This window comes from Microtus oregoni, unplaced genomic scaffold (genome assembly GCF_018167655.1).
Source record: "Microtus oregoni isolate MIOR12 unplaced genomic scaffold, Mior012 000010F_ref0000083, whole genome shotgun sequence".
NCBI lineage: Eukaryota > Metazoa > Chordata > Mammalia > Rodentia > Cricetidae > Microtus > Microtus oregoni.
Window position 1 is genome coordinate 851,562 of NW_024543069.1, and position 12,823 is coordinate 864,384.

General features: G+C 43.3%; 1 protein-coding gene across 8 annotated transcripts in view; it reads right to left on the reverse strand.

The window, feature by feature from the left end:
• Nucleotides 1-12,823, reverse strand: part of Sh3d19 (SH3 domain containing 19) — a 134,666-nt gene that overhangs the window by 36,171 nt on the left and 85,672 nt on the right. For 2 of the 8 annotated variants that reach the window (XM_041659041.1, XM_041659039.1), the window contains exons 3-8: nt 11,754-11,794; nt 7,522-7,561; nt 6,033-6,075; nt 3,216-3,354; nt 2,941-3,094; nt 1,356-2,330 (exon numbers count right to left, since the gene is read on the reverse strand). In XM_041659041.1, coding sequence (XP_041514975.1) covers nt 1,356-2,330; nt 2,941-3,094; nt 3,216-3,354; nt 6,033-6,075; nt 7,522-7,537 — 1,327 coding nt within the window. In that variant the 5' untranslated portion in view covers nt 7,538-7,561; nt 11,754-11,794. Of the gene's footprint in view, nt 1-1,355; nt 2,331-2,931; nt 3,095-3,215; nt 3,355-6,032; nt 6,076-7,521; nt 7,562-9,771; nt 9,881-11,753; nt 11,795-12,823 lie in introns of those variants that run through there. The other 6 variants (XM_041659036.1, XM_041659034.1, XM_041659035.1 and 3 more) reach the window with 4 other exon arrangements.

A 12,823-nucleotide genomic window follows, 5' to 3' on the forward strand; every position in this document is an offset into this window, starting at 1 on the left:
GATCAGTGGGCAGCACGATGAATGAAGCCTCGGGTTTGACCCCCAGTCATACACAAATCTCAGTGGACACACAGGCACGCGCACACATGCACGAGCCTTGGCAGGGAAAACAGTTTGATGACAAGAGACACTGAAAGTCTCTCGGTCTGTTTACTTTATCTGCAAAGTGAGGCCAATGATGCCCTGCTGTTTCTGTATTAAATCAAACTATGTTTGAGTTATATGCATTAAATAAGAATAGTATTCATCGCTGTGTTATGACCATCAGAACACTCAGTACGGTCTAATGTTTGCCCTCTGCCTTTTGATGTACATGAGGCATGTCTTTTTGCTTTATTTGCCAAAGCCAGTTGTGTGCATTAAATATTTAACAAATATGTCCGCTATCACAGACATGGTATACAAGATTTTTTTGTTTGTCTAAGTCTCAGGTGTAGCCCAGGTTGTCCTTGAACTTGTGACCTTCCTAACTTAGTCTCCTCTAACTTAGTGCTGTGCTGATATCTAGCTATCCTGTTGGCCAGACTTTGGCTTTGAAATAGTATGTTCTATACCATTCTGAGGCATGCTTAATATTTATAAGATAACAGTTAAACTCTGGAAAATACTATTAAGTTTATATCCCCACAAATTTCATCCAAATAAGCAAACATTAGTAGAGGGAATTTTATCAGTGATCTGCGGAGCAGCTTAGTTTGACAGTCGGAAGATAAGCTTTACTTCACGGAGAGAGAAGCTTTGCTATCTGAACAGCGTGAGGAAAAAAAACATTCTCTTGGCCTTCGGGAAATTTAATTATCCTGATCTTGGCTGCACGCTGACAATTGTTGAGTTTTATTTACAGAAATTTGCATTGTCAAGACGCACTGTGAGGGGCATGGGAAAGTCTCTGGAGTGGGTGCTGGCAATCACTCTTGCAGGATCCTTCCGTGGGCAGGCCTTTTGGCTCTCAGTGAGGGGTCACCACCTGAGTCTCCCTCTGTGAGAAACTTCCATCTCATTCTCCAACTGCTAAGTCCCCAGATGCGTTCAATGTAAGGCCTGACCTTCAAACTGCTCATGAGGAAAGTCAGTTCCACAACAAACTGATCCCCAGCCCCGGTCTGCTCACCTCTGGCCCATATACTAAAAATCCGTGTGTTCTAGCATCTCTCCATCCCTCTCACCTCCCACCTCAGGTTCTCCTTTCCCTCTGTGTCCTGAAGTACTCACTTCATGTCTCTTATTTCTGTTATCTTGGAACACACACCACCCCCGACCCCATGCTGGGTAAGTACCCAAAACCAAAACAGTGACATGCACTGTAGACACCACTCATGAGTTCGGGTTCCCCTCCACTCCAGAGTTTAACTCACCTAGAACCGTCTCAGAACCGAGGTGTTTTTCTGCTGGGCTCCCTGAGGTGGGCAAAACATCATCGTCAAAGCTGATGAGGTCAATGTCCCCCAGGGCCTTACTCTGCGGAGCTGGGACTGGAGGGTTGGCTGGAGGCCCTTCTCCCGGTGACCTGAACGCTTTGGCTTGGGATGCTATTGAGAGGCGGGGAGGAACCGAAACCAGTTTTGGTGGAACCGAAGGGTAAGCTGGGACATCCTGGGTGGCAGATTTCTTCGGCAGCAAAGGCCGGGGAGCAGGAGTTGGGATTTTCTTCCCCGCATCAGGGTGCTCGGCCACGGGCCTTCCTCCCGGAATCTCATGGTTCACACTGCGCGTAAGGCCAGGAGTTGGTTTCTTTGGCAATTCAGGTTTGGTTACTGGGATGCTCCCGGCTTCTTGTGGCGATGAGGATGGGGTGAGCCCTTCTCTGGAAGCCACCTTCAGCCTGTTTCCTGTCCAAGAGTCCCACTGTCCAGAAACCCTGTTAGCAGCAGGCTTGGGCGCCACTGAGGGTTTCCCCGAGGAAACAGCAGGTTTCGGGGGAACCGTGCGAGGGATAATCTCTGGTTTCTTGGGCAGTTCCGAGATGTCTGTATTTGTCTGACCCTCAAAGGCTTTGATCCTGGAAACAATATTTTGGCTTTGTTCTGTGTTCATCACGTTCATCACGGCCTGACTATCTAAGCTGCAGGTACTGTCCAGCAGCCAGCTTTCTCTTGGGCCTGCAGGGCTTCTCTGGATCCCTTTCTCTTCGCCGTTACTATCTCTAGCTACTGGTCTGAGGTTGCTCTTTGATCTTGGTCTTGGCACTGGACATCTTGTAGCACTGGGGTTTTCAGGGCAATTTTGCTCTTCAGAAACATCAAAGACTATTAAAGGGGCCACACTTGGTGGGGGATTACTAGCTGGGGCTGCCGGAGAAGCCTGAAGAGGCTTGAGAGGCGTCTGTAGGGCTGACAGGACCAAAGGAACAAAGCAAAGTTACCATGCTATCATTTGAAAGCAAAAAAAGAAAAAGAGAAAGATAGACAGGAAGAAAAAGTCATTGCAAAACCACTTACAGGAGTGTATAACTTGCTTTTGTTTATATAACACAATCATTGTGTAAATTAAAGCACCATTAGATTCCTAGTTCTCATCAGACATCACAGGAACCATTTCTATCTGGTTGTCAAAATCCCAACAACTTCAATGCTTTGCTTCCCAAGGCAAGTCACTCTCCCCACACTCTCCCTAATAAAAGACCCTGAAGAAGCCCAGAGAAGTCTCCCTCAGCATCTTACCAGCTCAACTTGTTAAATGTAAACTCTTTCTCCTTGGGAATAAAGGGAACCCACAGTAATGCAGACGAGTTAAACAGGCTATTTTTTGAGATATGGGCCAGAGACTGGGGTTGCAGTGCTCGGGAAAGATCAATTATAGCAATTGCTGCATATCCAAATTAAGAAAGCATACGGTGGTCATGGAGCCTAGGAAGCAGGGCTCAATAAATTATGTACGACTTGTGAATGATTTTAAAGCCTGGAGGCCAGCTGATTAGGTAAGACCAATTACTTGCATTACTTTGAGGCAGATCGCTGTCTATTTCTTCTGGAAAGTCGGTCTGAGTTGCAGAAGTAATCGTTCTCCTTGGCGTGGCAGCGGCATTATTGTTATTGGTAGTGTTCACCTGAACTTGGTTGATTTCTTTTATCACTTGCTCATAGGAGGGCGGGAGCTGGAAAGCAAAGAACGAAAATTGCCTGCAACTATGGGCAACAGGCAAGGTGCTTCAAGTCTCATTGTCAGAACCTTTGAGTTTAATTTGAAAAAGAAAACACAAAGCGGTGTCTACGAACCTCAGCAGGAACCAAGTCATTGGGTCTCCAAGGGCCTGCTACGGGGGTGGAGGGAAATCCCAGTCCCGGTGGTGGAGCTCCTGGGAACCACGAGGCCGGCCTCAGGGGCTCTGCCGCCACAATGGTGATCTCTGGGCGCCTGGAAGATGGAGCCCCAGTGAGGTTCTCAGTAGGAAACAAGCTACCATCATCAGAGACTCAGGGTGGCAATCACTTTCCATAAAAAGGCATCCAAATCTATCAGAGGTCTCAGAATGGTCTTTCTGGTCCTGGTGGCTGCATAGTATAGCCAGGCAGGCTTCAAGAGAGTGGATGACCATCATCCTCCAAGAATCTAATTATGCCTAGTGCATTTAGCCCTGCTTTGGTTGATAGTGGACAGGGCTAAGTCAGGCCTTTCAGTTTGATTCCACAGCTCTGCTGTTGGCTAGCGGAACAAACAAATGTGTGGCACACAGTAGAAGCACATATTGGTAGTGGACTTGTTTGGGTTCCTGTGATGATAAAGTATATACAGAGCGCAAACTCCCATGTGATGAATACCATTGTTCTCACGCTATCTCTGCCTCAATTCGGTTGCCTTTAAGCATTTTAAATTCACATGTTTACCATGAGAACCTGGCGTTATATACACACACCCCTAGTCAATTCTGTACATGACTTGATGATTTATCTGGAATATTTGTGTTGTGGTGACTTAGGAGAACCTTCCTTTACTACTCTTCGTCTATAGTTTTGTTTATTTGCTTTCATTTATTTATTTTTTTGAAGGCAAGGTCTCATTGTGTAGCTCTGCTGTCCCGGAACTCACTATGTACACCAGGCTAGCCCCCAACTCAGATCCGCCTGTCTCAGCCTCTTGAGTGCTGGGATTAAAGAGGTGACCACTATGCCTGGCTTCTGAGTCTGTTTATATGCTTTATTTTCAACGTGCTTTTCTAGCAAACTCCAACTATGTGACCCTGGGAAGGCCAGCCAACGTCTCTGAACTTCAGTTTCTTATCTAATAAACAGGAATAATGATATTTATTTTGTCTTCTCTAGCACTCCATGGAAACAGAAAATATGTTATCAAAATTGTGCACATATACACACTCTCTTGCTAGCTTATGAAGTATGGTTAAGTTTGAACCAAATTCCCTAGAACCCTTTTCTAACTAAGAGTTACCTGTTAATGTTGAACACTACACATATACATTAATCCCCATGACAACTGGCCAGATGGGCATGGCCAGCATTTTACAGAGAGAGACATGGAAGCTAAGGAGGTACAGTAGCTTGTCTAAAGTCATATGATAGGAAAATACTGAACTCAGGTTTTGAACTTGGCTCTGTCTCAGTCTGAAGTCCTTCTGCTGGGATAAGTGTCTCAGGCCTGTAATCCTAACTCTCAGAAGGCTGAGGCTGGGGTTGCAGCAAGTCCGAGACTTTCCAGGGCTACATAAAGAGTTCTAGACCAGCCTGGGTCACTGAGGAAAAATGCCTCCTTATTGCACTGACCAAAATAGTCCTCGTTCTTCACTATTCTTTACTGTATTTTGAAAAAGTTGAAAGCATTGGGCGCCAATTTGTAGGAAGAAGGCCGCTAGTTAGTTCTGGCCGCTTAGCCCTGAAATAACTACACAGAAACTATATTAATTAAATCACTGCTTGGCCCATTAGCTCTAGTTTTTTTATCAGCTAGCTCTTACATTTTAATTTAACCCATTTCTAGTAATCTGTGTATCGCCACGTAGCTGTGGCTTACCAGGTAAAGTTCCGTCTGTCTCCGGTGAGGCTCCATGGCTTCTCTTGACTCTGCCCTTTTTTCTCCCAGCATTCAGTTTAGTTTTCCCCACCTAGCTCTGTTCCCCTATAGCTCGGCTATAGGCCCAAAGCAGTTCCTTTATTAACCAATGATATTCACAGCATACAGAGGGGAATCCCACATCAAGCAGGGATGTTGACTCATAAAAATTTACCCATTCATTTATCTACCTGTCCATCCTTGTATTTGTCTATCTGCTCTCCATTCATTCATCTATCTATCTACCTACTATCATCTATCTACCTATCTATCTACCTACCTATCATCTATCTATCTATTTATCTATCTACCTACCTATCATCTAATCTATCTACTAATCTACTTATCTATCTATCTATCTATCTATCTATCTATCTATCTATCATCTTTCTACCTACCTATCATCTATCTATCTATCTATCTATCATCTATCTATCTATCTATCTATCTATCTATCTATCTATCTATCATCTATCTATCTATCTATCAATCATCTATCTATCAATCATCTTTCATCTATCTACTTATCTATCTATCTATCTATCTATCTATCTATCTATCATCTACCTACCTATCATCTATCTATCTATCTATCCATCCTTCTCTTTTCTCCCACCACTCTTTCTATTTACCTCTCTACCATGTATCCATCTATATACCCATCTAGCCTTTTCTGTTACCCTTCTGACCCATTTTCTACCCTGTCCTCCATTTCTATGTCTAGGCAACATCTATTAGTACTTATAAAGAACAGATTATTTCTCTAAGTCAGTATAATAACATTTACATCGAATAGTTGCTTAATAATTAATTTAAAATTGAATCCGGCAAACAGAGAAGAAGCTTTTAAGGCCTGTGTTACTTCTCTAAAGCAAAACCTTCATTTCTCAAACTTAGAGATTGATTCAGAGATGTGTTGCTGAGGCAGAGCTCAGAATAACACTGTTTACGAAGGTGAAATAATCTGCCAATTATGAGATACTTTAATTTACATGATCAGAATATCCCCTCCACTATAAATGTAACCATACCTCCTATCCCGATGAAGTTCACTCTGAATACAGGTCCGAGAAGCTAGGAGAGAAAAGATAAGCTAGTGTAGCACCATATTAGTGCATTCAGTAAAGAATCGATTTCTGTAGAGTACACAATTAGAAATACGTTAGCTTACAAGGACACATATAGAAGGTGATTACCATTAATAGCTCTAAGAAAAATAAATCAAAATGATCTTCGGATATGGCACAGTTAATTATAATCATATATTTGTATTGCAGAAGAAAATAATAGATTTCAAATAGCATCTAAAATATTATGTCATTTTGAAAAATCACCATGTGAAGAAAGAGCAGAGGAAAGTTATTGGAGAGAGACTGCAGGGTGGGGCATTGAGATTATGACATGAAGTAACAATGGGAAAAGATTTTTAAATTTTATCCACAGGACTGTCCTTTTAAAATAGTTTAAATTTCTACTGAAAAAAGTATAGAAGTAACACATTCTTAAGATCTGTTTTCTAACTTTTTTTGACCTTTATAGTAGTTCTATTGATTAAGAAATAATAATAAAAACAAAGGTACCCAAAACCCTTCTTTCACGGTCCTATTTATAACACACATTTTTGTGTGTGAAGCAATGACTTCTCCCTCAAGTCTCAAACTCAAACCTCTCCAAGGCAGCCAGGTATGATAGCACATGTCTTTAGTCCCAGTGCTGAGGCAGACACAGGTAGATCTCTGTGAGTCCAGGGCTACCCTGGTCTACACAGTGAGTTCCAGGCTGGTTCATGCTACATGGTGAGACTCTGTTGACTCACCTTGCCAGGCCCAAATAAAAGCTTCATGGCTTAAATTTTTTTCCTGAATTTTATTTATAAACGAAATCAATTCAACGGGACAATGTGGCAAATAGGTCACATTTGGAGATCCATTTTGATATAACAGAGCATTATCTCTATTTTCAAAGATCCCTTTGGTGGGTGGCATCTCAACTACTCTACCATAAGGACTTGCACACAAGGGCATTCGTATTCAAACGGTAGCTTTCACCACCTGCCTCTCCATCCCTCTCCCGGTGCCTCTGATGTGGGAAGACTGGAAGCGTGCATCTCTCCTTTGTCTTCCAACTTTCTTCTGAGCATGGCTGCCAGAGCTGAAGGTGACACCGGTGAATGCAGGAATGAAATCTGGGCTACACTGAGAGCTGGAACAGCTGAACCTACGCTGGGCTGCATAGGTGAAACCCCCAACATAGGAAGCGTAAAACCCACGTATGGGTCTCAGCTTGGAACGTGCTCATGGCATCCCCTGGCGCCACCGACAGTTGCATTTGGATCAAGGCTGGGCCACCCTGAAGGACGTTTATCTACCAGAAGGGAAGAGGAGGTCAGAGCTCTGTGTGAGATGTCTGATTGTTAAGGTTTCATTGTTTCAGTCAAGTCCCCACCATCACCACTGAAGACAGAATCAGCAGATACGGCACACTTTCCCCAAGACGTAAGTCTCATCGGCATAAACGTACCTCTTCCACGGGGCATTGTGCTCCGTACTATTCATGAATGCTAAGGGAGAAAAAGAAGGGGTTACAGAAGAGGAAAGGGAGCGAGAGGGCGAGCCAGTGCCTATGCTCTATGAGGATCTCAGCAGCAAGACCACCTGCCACGTTGCTTTGACCTAAGCGGGATTGCCTCTGTTCTCAAGGAACCCATTCTAAAGAACCACTTGTGGGGAAGATCTCCACGTTCTCCCCCATTCTGCACACTTAAATGGAGAAGAAAAGTTGATGAACCATGTATAGTTTCATACGGTCAGAAGTTGAGAGTGGATTTGTAGTGTTACCACCAATACAGAACCCTCTTTTAGTGGGATCATAAGCCTGGAAAGATTGTCTTTGATTCTCCTTAAGCCATAGGAAGAGAGATGCACAGGCAAGTCAGCCACCTGAGTTCATGGCTGTGACAGTGGGCAAGGTTTGGAGAAGCTCGTTTGCTGGTCTCCTTTGCTACTAGGTGAGTTGGATGTTAGTCTTGGTCCTAAATTATTTTAAATTATCTGTTAAATGATCAGAGGAAACAAATATATAGGAGGGTTTTAGGTTATAGATGTCCCTGTTATAGAACACCCTATTGGTAAAAGTCACAATCATAAACCCAGCAGCGACATTATTTTGGGCAGGGTGTGAGTGGATGCCGTGACATCAGGGGCATCCAGACTGGCCAACTTTGTGGTCCACATCCCGGTTCTACCTTGTGAGCTACTTACCTCCCCACTTTCAGTTTCCCTTCATAAAACAGGTTTAGCTCATCTGCTGACAGCCCTGCTTTTAAGTGTGGGACAGTTCCCAATTCATGGTACGGAAACAGTGCCAGCTAAATTTGAATTCTACAGATATTTTTGTCTCAAAAAGTTAATGAAAGTACCTATAATCTCAGCACTTGGAAGGCAAGAGAATCACCATAAACTCAAGGTCAGCCTGGGCACATAATGAGTTCCAGGCCAGTCTGAGCTACGTAATAAAGCCCGCGGTCCTTGGGCTCCCCACAGGTCAGGGAACCCTGATTGCTCTTCGAGCAGATGAGGGAGGGAGACTTGATCGGGGGAGGGGGAGGGAAATGGGAAGCGGTTTCGGGGAGGAGGCAGAAATCCTTAATAAATAAATAAATAAATAAATTAAAAAAAAAAGGAAAAAAAACCAAAGCAAATGAACAGCAAAAAGGTTAATGAAAGGTCATATATATCCAATTAGCACCTATTTAAAAAACTTTGAGGAATATTTAGGACTCACAAGAATGAATATTCAAAGACCCACCATAGACTGGAACTAGAATCAACATTAAAGAATTTGAAAAGCAACTAGCTGTGGAATACTGCCTTAAAAAGGTAACAAAGGCTGTCAGGATTAGATAGTAGATTCTGTAAAACATACATCCTAATTAACTGCTAACATAAAAAAATTACAACTTTTCCTTTAAATTTTTTTCTTGTTAAATCAGTGGCTGGGGAAATGGGTAAGAGCATGAGTTGCTCCTCTAGAGGACCCAGTTGGATTCCCAGCCCTCACCAACAGTCACTATGAATATTGTATATGGATGTTTGCCTACATGTATGTCTGTGTACTCCATGCATGCCTGGTGCCCACAGAGGCCAGAAAAGATCCCCTAGGAGGACTAGAGTCACAGATGTTGTGAGCGGCCACGCGAGTTCTGGAAACTAACCTCAGGGTTTCTGGAAGAGCACCCGGTTCTCTTAACCCCTGAGCCGTCTCTCCAGTCCTACAAATTTTCTTAAATAGACAAAAGGAGGGATGGGAGTGGCGATGGTAACAACTCCTCACTTTGTTTATAGGAATGAGAATACTGTATCTATCTGGCCTTCTTGTCTAGCGACAGAACAAATGCAGACTCTTGTGTAGCTGTCACGATGTAAGTGACACACGGGGATTAAAGACAAATGGGTCATTGGGACCCCAAATCTAGCTCAGTTTCCCATTGCTCCATCTCCTCCCTCTGCGAGGGCCGCTGTGCGGCCTTCACCTTCTCTGACTCCCCAGTTGGCCCCCAGTGACTGCTTCCCCACCAGACACAAATACCCCCAAACTTTCTCACCCTCAGCAGACTACAGACAGGCTCTCTCTACATGACTGCTGACTTCTCAAACACCAGCCCTCTCTCCTCATTACTCCCAAGCTTCATCCCATTCACGGTTCAGATATTCTACGGTCACTGCTGTCTCCTCCGACATCCCAAGGACAGAATAGCCCGTCCTTGTCCACCTTTTACTTGGCTCGAGGCTCCACTGTACTATGTCCATCCTTTAGGTCACGGGCAGCTGTCTCTCCTGGTTTTTCTACTTCTCTGGCCACTCTTTCGGTTTGTTCTGCTTTCCCTTTAAGTCTTGCACAGTCGGGGGCTGGAGAGGGGGCTCAGAGGTTAGGAGCACTGCCTGTTCTTCCAAAGGTCCTGAGTTCAATTCCCAGCAACCACATGGTGGCTCACAACCATCAGATAATGATATCTGGTGCCCTCTTCTGGCCTGCAGGCATACACACAGACAGAATATTGTATACATAATAAATAAATATTAAAAAAAAAGTCTTGCACAATCTAAGCAAACTCCATCCTGGGGACTCTATGGGGGATTAGGTACAAAGGGGAAGTCATTCCAGGGAAGGAGAGGGGAAGGTGGGAAGGAGAGGGGAAGGTGCCAGGCAGGGACAGCGTGCTCCCTTTTCAGCAGGCAAGGATTCAAAGACGACCAAGTATCTCCTCCATTACTGTCCCTTAAAGGGAACAGCTTTAAGAGACACCAAAAGATTCTATCTCTTTCATTTTTTTTCCCTCCCAATGTGAGTGTCAAGGATCAAACCCCAGACCTCTGAAAGAACAGCAAGTGCTCTTGACCACTGACCTTCTCTTTACCATAGATGACATATTTTTATGAACTGCTACTACATTGATTTTCACTGTACTGTTCTTCATGACGCGTGGATGCCTTAAACTCATGTTGTATATTAAAAGTTACATTCCTAAAAAAAGGCTATATTCTTTTTAGTGTGGCAATCTTGGCTCAGATACTGCGTAAAACATCTAAAATCACATCTTTACTTTTCTTGTAACAGGTAACCCATGTCCTGTTTAAATAAAAGAGCTTTTCAGATCCTTTTCCTCACAAAATGTTAAAATTCTATACTAATGGCAAGTATAAAACACCATCCGAGGGGTGAAGACACAAAATATAAATGCTAAGTTTGGAGAGAATTCTGCTTACAGCAGTTCTATTTTTATATAGAAGTATGAACCTATCTTTATAGGAATACATATATACATTATATATAATTATATATACAATTTAAAAACCTTTTTTATGAAGAAGTCAGACAGTGTTGGCACACACCTTTAATCTCAGCACTTGGGAGGCAGAAGCAGGCAGAACTCTGAGTTTGAGACCAGCCTGGTCTACAGCGTGAGTTCCAGGGCAGCTAGGGCTACACAGAGAAACCCTGTCTTGATATCCCCCCCCCCATACATGAAGAGAGCAAATTAATCAGAAGATACAGGTTTGATATTAATTTTATTTTTTGTTTTATGTGTATGGGTGTTTTGCTTGCATGTATGTCTGAGCGCCATGTGAATGCCTAGTGCCTTTGAGTAAAGAAAGGACATTGGGTTCACTGGAACAGCCCATGTGGGCACTAGGAATTGAACTCAGGTCCTCTGGAAGAACAGCCAGTGCTTTTAACCACTGAGCCATCTCTCCAGCCCAGGGCTTAATGTTTCTTAAACTCAGCAGACAGACACCTTGTACTTTAGAAAAATTATTACACAAAATTTGATCTGCTCATAGATATGCATTACCAGATTAAATTTTCAGTTTTGTGTTTTGAGACAGAGTCTCATGTAGCCCAGGCTGGCCTCAAATTCCTCACGTGGCCAAGGATGACTGTGAACTCTGGATCCTCCGATTTCCACCTCCTAAGTGCCAGGACGATAGGCATGTACTACTGTGCCCAGCTCCAGATTTTGTTCATTACTTGATTAAATTACTTGATGCAATGAGGGAAAAGTGAGGTTCTGGCTTCTCAACCTACGGCAGCTGAAAAATTAGCTGCCAAAAATGTCTTATTACCTCTAAAGAGAAGCTACAGTTGCTGGGGCCTTTGTGGATCCATCATCTATAATTGCTTGCCGGGAACCTAAACCATTGTTTATAACTCTACCACAGAGGAAGACACAGAGCAGAAGAAAACAGACTTACATCTCTTGATCACCGCTCTAATGGACGACAATGGTCCTTGGCTAGAAAAAGAAAGAGAGAAAATGTATTACACATTCATCAATCCTGAGAACAGTTTTTCACAATGCCAGGTCATGGGAGGGGCATAAGCCATTAGTTACTGGTCTCTTGGCAGAACAGAAATTAGTGAAAAACTTAAAACTGCCTTTTATATTATAATGTCTTAAAATCGCCTTCTTAGACACCAACACATCACATCTCTCCGGGACAATCTGGACACGCCTCCTCATCAGACACCCACTGTGCTTAGAGAGCTTCCCATAGCTCTCCCTCAACCTTACAGTGGGTCTAAATAAACTATCGGAGTCGCAATTTGACCTAAGGACCAACAGTTTCTTCTTTAGATAAGGCTTTAAAATACCTCAGCCCAACAAAGAAATCTACTTTTGGGGTGTTCTGTTCAGTAGCTGGTTGTGGCTTTCTGTTGACTTTGTTATAGTCCCCTCTTCCAGTGTTCACTGGTCAAGACACTCTAGCTACAAAATACATGAGTTTGATGTTTGTGTTTTTTTTTTTTTTTCTCAAATCAGCTGCACTGTCTTCGGAACCATTTTAAAAAAAAAATAGACAACCAGTGTAATGAGAAGATTTGGGGGAAATAAAAACCAACAAAATATTTTTTTAATACTATTCCTTACATGTTTCAGAATGTTCTTTAAAATTATACTTGCTGTTGTGGTTTGAACGAGAATGGTCTCCCATGGGCTCATATAGTTGAATGATTAGTCACTAGGACATGGAACTGTTTGAGAAGGATTGGAAGGATTAGGAGGTGTGGCCTTGTTGAAGGAAGTATGTCACTAGGGGTGGGTTTTGAGGTTTCAGAAGTCCATACCAGGCCCAATGTCTCTCTCTCTCTGCTGCCCGTGAATTAGGATGTAAGGCTCTCAGCTACTGCCCCATCACCATGATGATCAGAGACTACCACTTTGAGGCTATATGCAAGGCCCCATCTAAATGCTTTCTTTTATAACCATACGGGAGCAGGATGGACAGAATCCGATGTGGCTTGATGTTTAGATGACAGATAC